Raw genomic sequence first — 7424 nt, forward strand, 5'->3', positions numbered from 1 at the left:
TAAATATTATGTTTGTCAAATTTTGGCGAATAAAAATCATTCTTAAATAGGGTTTCATTGTATTTCAATAATCTTTAAGTGTTAACTCAAACATGTTTTAGTCGTTTACTGTTTTATTATTATATGTATGCTGGAAGTTTACTAATGTGTTTATTTGGACGAGTTAAGGGATGTATTGAAGGTTATGGCGTGAAATCTTGCTCGTAGACACGACCCTACCACGGTATGGTGTGCCTCTAGAGGCACCCTGCCACGGCGGGATATGACCAGAATGTTGATTTTTGCCTTGTTCTTAATTGTTTGGCATTGTTTATTGATTTTATGTAGAGCCAAGTTTATTTCAACAACGTCAAAAGGGAAAGAAGGCTTGGGAATGCCTGAATTGGTTTGTAAATGTCAATTTAATTTCGTTTTTGATAGTTTCTTGTAATAGTGTACCCTTTCTACTTGCTTCATCTTCTTTTGTCGTGTTATAAACTGAATATGGACTCACATGCTAAACTTACAAAACAAGACAATTGAATACGTTTGGTCAACGGTTCATAGACCAGGTTTCAATTGATGAGTATTCTCGAATTTTTTATTCATTAAACAATGAGAGAATATAACTCTTCATATGTGCCTTTTAACACCCATGTAATACACCGGTCGAACAAAATGATAAAATGTAGCTAATACATAATTGTTGTAGATTTAAGGTTTATTTAGTTCAGTTGTTGCTATTTAGTGTTTGTCTCAAAATAGTTATATCAGTATTTGTTTCTAACCAATACTATCAAAGCACTCATATACCTCTATTCCTTCGAGTAAAACGACAAAAAAAAACTATGGAAAGGAGGAGAAAAACGATAATTTATTTTATTTCGATTCAAAATCATTCACACAATTGAAACAAAGCAAGTACACAATTACCATAACAACTAGCTAGATGTATATGGAATAGAAATCAATTCAAGGTCTAATTTTCTCTTGATGGCACCACCAATAGCTTCAGTCATATCAAGATTCTCGGATGTGATTCCATCAGGAAATTTCCAATCAAAATGATACAATAGATTTGCAAGGAAAAGCTCCAAATTAGTTATGCCTAATGTCATGCCTGGACATATCCTTTTTCCTGCACCAAATGGAATTAGTTCGAAATTTGTACCTTTATAGTCTATTGGACTATCTTGAAATCTTTCTGGGTTGAAACTTTCAGGTTCATTCCAAACTTTAGGATCTCTTCCAATTGCCCAAGGATTCACAAGAATTTTGGTTTTAGGATAAATATCAAACCCGTCGATTTTTGTTTTCTCTCGACATTCTCTTGGAATCAAAGCTACGGCAGGATGTAATCTCAATGTTTCTTTGACGACTAATTTCAAGTATTTCAATTCTTGGATTCTTGATTCTTCGACTTTTCCATTTTCACCAAAGACTCGTCTCACCTCTTCTTGTGCTTTTTTCATTGTTGTTGGCTTCCTCATCATTTGTGCCATTGCCCAATCAGTAGTTTTCGAGGATGTGTCGCTCCCAGCTCCGAACATTTCCTAAAAAACAAAGTTTTTTTTTATTTGATCAGAAAAACAAAACCTTTCAATTTGTTGAGTCTTATAATTGACATGTTTATAGTTAATCACTAAAGAATATATTCTTTAACTATTTCTGTGCTTAAGGTAATTTCATCGTCCATTTAAAAAAAAAAGGTAGACAAGGAAGTTATGTGCATGTCATACTAAGATGTGACAAGTGTACCAAATGGCAGCCCATCTATCACACATGTGTGACAAGTGGATTGCTATTTTAGGGTTATTTAGGGAGGAGCATGTCATACTAAGATGCCCGTTGGAATTGCGACACGTGACGCAAAATCTAATGTGCCACACGCAGTGGGGGATTTAGAAATTTCCGAAAGGGAAGGCAACACCTTATAGAGTATATCGTAACCCTCCAACTTGTTTAAAATGATGTAATTAACCCTCTAAATCCACATGACAAAACAAGAGAGAATTTACACAAATTAAAACCTATATCATTTTAAACAAGTCGAGAAGATAATAATACATTACTATAAGAAAGTTTTAGGAGCTAATACGCCACTTTAAACACATTCAAGTGACTAATATATCACTATAAGTAAGTTCATATGCTAACAGAACACTCGAAACGATGGACCAAAATAACTTTTTAATAGTGACAGAACTACGGGAGCTGGACGGCAAGAGGCGCGGTTAGCCCATTCCCCTCTCGCTCTGCTAGTGGCAACAAGTGTCACTCCCAACACGATGTTCAACACCCCAAAAAGGGAGAGCAAAATGACTTTTTAATAGTGACGGAACTTCGAAAGTAGGGTGGCAAGGGTGAGAGTTCCCCCACTGCCCCTCTAGCTCCCGTGGTGGTGACACATGTCACTTTCAACCGGACGTTAGAAGGAACCTAGTCCTCCCTAAAATTTACGTGCTAGTTCTCGTAGACTAATATTTATCCGATTGTCACATCGTACGCTTTGTGACACTCGGGTGAGCGAAAATCACCCTAAACACGGAAATAATTTGAAATCCACCCTAAATAGAGTAATAATCAACCAAAAATTCATCAAATTCCTCATAATTAAACCCATACTAACCAGAGTAGCAGCTTTGATATTATCATTCGTCAATGGAACTTGAAGATTCCCATTTTTCTGAAGATCCAACAAAACATCCAAAAGATTATCAGCTTGAGCTCCAACCTTAGCATTAGCTTTATGTTCACTAATAATCTCCTCAAGTATCTGATCAGTCTCCTTATGCAACTTCTGCAACTTCGTCTTCTCTCCACTCAGATAATGAAGAAACTTCAAAGAGGGAAACACATCCGCCACACTGAACCCCGCTGCAGCCTCACTCACTCGATCAATCACACTCATCACCGCCTCTTGATTCTTACACTTCTGCCCAATCGTCGTTATCATCATAATCGTATTCGTCAATTCAAATACAGCATTCGTTAAATTCACCGGAATCCCACTTTTTGATCGGAGAGTTTTAATAAAACTCTCAACTTCCTTTTCCCTCACTGATTTAAACGATTGAATTCGTTTCGCACTCAGTAATTCCAAAGTGCAGATTTTCCTCATTTGTCTCCACTGATCACCATAAGTCCCGTACAGAATATCTTTCCGGTTGTAAAGAACCATTTCTCCGGCGAGAAGGAGAGGCCTGTCAGCGAACTGGATATCCTGTGTTTTTAACACTTCTTTTGCTGTCTCCGGTGATGAGATGACAACGGATTTAACTTGGCCGAGTTGAATTGTCATTATAGGGCCGTAGATTTTAGCTAAGTCTCTTAATCGGTGGTGGGGGAGAGTGCCGCCGGTGGCTAATTGAGGAATGTTTCCTACAATTGGAAACTTGAATGGTCCCGGCGGGAAGATTGAGGTTTGGGTTTGTTTTTTCCATATCTTTATTAGCATAAATATGAAGATGAAGAAGCTGAAAATAATGGGGTAAGAAGGGATTTGAAGTTGCAGATCCATTTTTGCTTTTGTGGGGATTGGAAATGGAGTTTGATCTGAAGTATTAGATATATGTATAGATATATCAGGTTTTGTAGCCGTCGTTTGTTGACTCAGAGACGTGGTTCTATGGTTAAGCACCATCTGCTATTTGTTGTAGTATAAAAATAAGGATAAATAATTTAAGTAAAAGTGGAAAAAAATAACTGTTGTGGTTTGAAGAATTTGTAAAACGTAGTACATTTAAAAGTTTGTAAATAAAAATATGTGATATGTTTTATTTTTAAAATAAAATATTTCAAATTATATAGTTACGTTTTGATTATAATCGATCACAATTTTATTTAAAAAAAATTATTCTTATCTATCGATAAAATACAGTTAAAAAAAACATCTTTTTAAATTGAAACCATAAAACATATGTTGACATTTTACATTTCTTACTAATTTGACATTTTATGAACTAAAAATTGATATTAAGTACATTCCATACAACTACAATTCGATTTTCGGATGTGTTTTGTTAATATGTAAATATAATTTAATAACAAAAATAAAAATATTTTTGAACAGTGTAATTTCAAATACTTTGTTTTGTAAAAAAAAAACATACCACGTATCTCTATTTGCAAACTTTTAAACCACATATCTCTATTTATCAAGAGGACAAACCACAAGTATTATTTTTATACTTTGCCCAATAATTTATTAGTCCCGTAACCAAAACAAATTTTTTTTATTAGTTTCTATATTTTTAAATAATATATTGTTTAGTCTCTTTATTTTGAAGTAGTTTTTTGGGTTTGTAAAGACCAATATGTCCGCTATTTATTTCTATTGATGGTTGATTAATAAATGCATTGAGTTTAGCGATAAAGACTGGAGTATTAGTCTAATCCATTGTTAATAGAGCAGCAGAGTAGGAACCTTTTCGTCAGGCTATCATGAGTTTGATGAGCCTCTGCAGGCATCTAGGATTTTCTACTTGATGATCGGAACGGTTTGAGTTTTAGTCGTTCTATACTAGTGTAGTTTTTGTTCCTTTGCTTCGGGGCCTAGCCCCACGTAATTTTAAAAAATGTCTTTCTATTTTAAAAAACAAATTATAAGCTTCTTATTTTTTGTTATTGTTAATCCTATGACCATTTTCTCTATTTTTTTTTAGATTTTTAATTAAAAATTAAGTTCTTCTTAGACAATTTAATTATGCGTGTCATTCAAACTCAATTTAGCGCAAATGGAATTGTTATCACTATTTTAATACTTCAATTGATATATAGATAATTTCTTAACTATTTTGCTTTAGAGGAATACTGATATGTTGATAGTATTACGAATTGCTAAACGAAGGTTGAATTTTTCACATACTATCATGATCAATAGAGGCTTAATGTGTCAAAAAAAAGAACAATAACTTGGTATATCAATTTAAAAGATCAAAAGTTTGATGTATTTAGTGATATCACATAAATTAAGAAGCTAGAAGAAGCTGGACACGTGGACCAAGAAGAAACTTTATGAGAAAAGCACAACCGTCAAGGACACATGTCTGAATCACATGTCTGGATTCCAAATACAAGCTCCTAATCCCTAGAAAGCGCTGTAATTTACGGAAAAGGGAGAGATACACAAAAGCATACAAAATGGTGGGTCAATCAAGCATTGATAGATGAAGATCTACACAATAATAAATATCTTTCACACACATATATATAAATAGGTATTCTCAAAGAAGTATAAGGTACATATTCATTCTTATTTCACTCTACTTTCTAAGTCGTCATTGCTTCAATTTCAGTAACATCATTAACTTAATCATCAGAGAAGAGATATAATACAATGTTCACTCTCTAACAGTTTGTTGATTTCTTTTCAAGTGAACCAGTTTCAGTCTATCAAGACTAAGTCATAAATTGATACATCATTTAGAAATAATTAATTAAAAATTTAATGCATCCATTTGAAATATTAGAAACTCAACGAATAAAAAATGAATTTCTAATATACATTTAAACCCTAATGTTGCTAAATAATATTAATTTTGTTCTTCTTTCATAAAAAAAATTTGAATGAACTGATCTGAAAATTATTCGATTTCCATATCTAATTTTCTAAATAAATTTATGATAAACTAAAGTAATTTTATATATTTTGTGAGGTTATTTATAAATATTTTACCAACATACTAAAATTTTATGTGGTATATTTATTATGAATTTGTAAGAATATAAATTTTTTTTTTTAAAAAAAAAATTGCGCAATGCGCTTACATTAAAGAAGAAAGAAAAATCTCCACTAGACCCGGATGTGATTCGAACCTATGATATTCCAAGACATATGTAAGCTATCAACCACTAGACTAAAAGTTTCACCGCTTGTAAGAATATAAATTACATATGTATGTGTTTTATTCATTTTATATTGTAGTTGGTGCTTCATGATAATAATTTAATAATAAAACATTTGGTGTTCACCACACATTGTTTCTTTACATATAATACAAAAAAAAAAAAAATCAAATTTATGAAGCCGACTATATTTGACCATACACGAAACTGAAAATGAATAAAAACAAAAACAGCAATCATCTTTTGAAATATTGTTTATAGATATAATATAATATAATATTCAGTACTGTTGTACACAGATATCAAGAATCGGAATCAATTTAAAATTTGATTATAATATAAAGATGTACTCGTTTTGAATGCTTATAAATAAAAAAAATAAGGCTTAATACAAGAGTGTCTCAATTTGTTTAAAAATATTAATTGATTCTCAGGATTTATATAATATTTCATTAACCTCTTCCGGGATGGGTTAAAGTCAATGTGGACGGCACTGCTTTTGTTTGTTCTCCTTCCTCTTCTCTTGTTCAAACACTCATTTTTCGTTTATTAATATATTGCAGGTTTATCAGTTCTTGGGCCACGAGTGCTCACCCCACCCAAGTTCTATCTCGTCCCAATTTCTATCAAGAAAACATTAACCTCTCGACTTGTTTAAATTAACATATTGATTATCTAGATTTCTTTAAAATGATTTATTGACCTTCTGAATTTATTTGCAGCAATACATTTATTTTATGGACTTATTTAAAATCATATACATTTCAATTTGTCTAAAACTGTAAAAAATTCACAACTTAAAAAATAAAGGCATAATTCTTGATTCTAAATCTTTAAAACATATGCTCTTTGTGTTTTGTATATTTTTATGACGTTTTTATAGATTTAAGGACTTAATCACAACATTTTAAGCAAGTTTATGAGGCTAATGAGATATCATATAAGTTTAGGTGCCGGTCAAGCTTTTTGAACAAATTTAGGAGACAACTAATGTATTAAGCCAAAAAATAATGTCGCTTATACTTTCATAATTTTTTAAGTATAAATAGTTTTAGTAGTTTATCTAACATATTCTTTAGTCCCTATTTTGAAAAGCATATAATAAGATTTCTAGTCTTCGTCACTGTTAATTCTTTTAGTCATTCTGTCTATTTTTTAAAAATTTATAGTCATCGTTTATAACGCATTAACAGACAGATAGGAAATAATAGAGTAACAAGATCATTTTGTATCACATTATTCTGAAGTTAAGATATATTTGGTTAAAAATCATAAAAAAAGATAGACAAAGGGGGTAAAAAAGGTGGACGATGATAAAAAAATAGGAATTTTATAACGTGTTTTTCTTATGTAAAAAAGTGATTTTTTTAATTTAATTTGATATTCCGAGCTACTTTTCTTGTGATGAAGTGATTAATGTATGTTATCATAATGTATGTTATCATTACGTTCAAATATGAACGCCTACCTATATTCTGTTTCTTCTGTGGTTGTTTAGGGCATGCTGAGAGATTTTGTCTGAAATTGCTTGATGTGGCTGATCCGGCTACTGTCATACGGACATTCTCGAATTACGTGCTCTACCCCGCAGGTTACAG

The 7424-nt window shown here is 31.9% G+C and overlaps 1 protein-coding gene across 1 annotated transcript; it reads right to left on the reverse strand.

Annotated features, from left to right (window-relative positions):
- Nucleotides 1-834: 834 nt before the first annotated feature.
- Nucleotides 835-3553, reverse strand: LOC136220807 (cytochrome P450 726A27). The gene is made up of 2 exons (XM_066008616.1): nucleotides 2609-3553; nucleotides 835-1532 (listed from the first exon to the last, which is right to left on the reverse strand). The coding sequence occupies exons 1-2, from the start codon at nucleotides 3497-3499 to the stop codon at nucleotides 921-923; spliced, it is 1503 nt and encodes a 500-aa protein (XP_065864688.1). The 5' UTR covers nucleotides 3500-3553; the 3' UTR covers nucleotides 835-920.
- Nucleotides 3554-7424: the final 3871 nt, after the last annotated feature.

Source organism: Euphorbia lathyris, chromosome 1, assembly GCF_963576675.1.
Source record: "Euphorbia lathyris chromosome 1, ddEupLath1.1, whole genome shotgun sequence".
In the NCBI taxonomy this organism is placed as follows: Eukaryota; Viridiplantae; Streptophyta; class Magnoliopsida; order Malpighiales; family Euphorbiaceae; genus Euphorbia; species Euphorbia lathyris.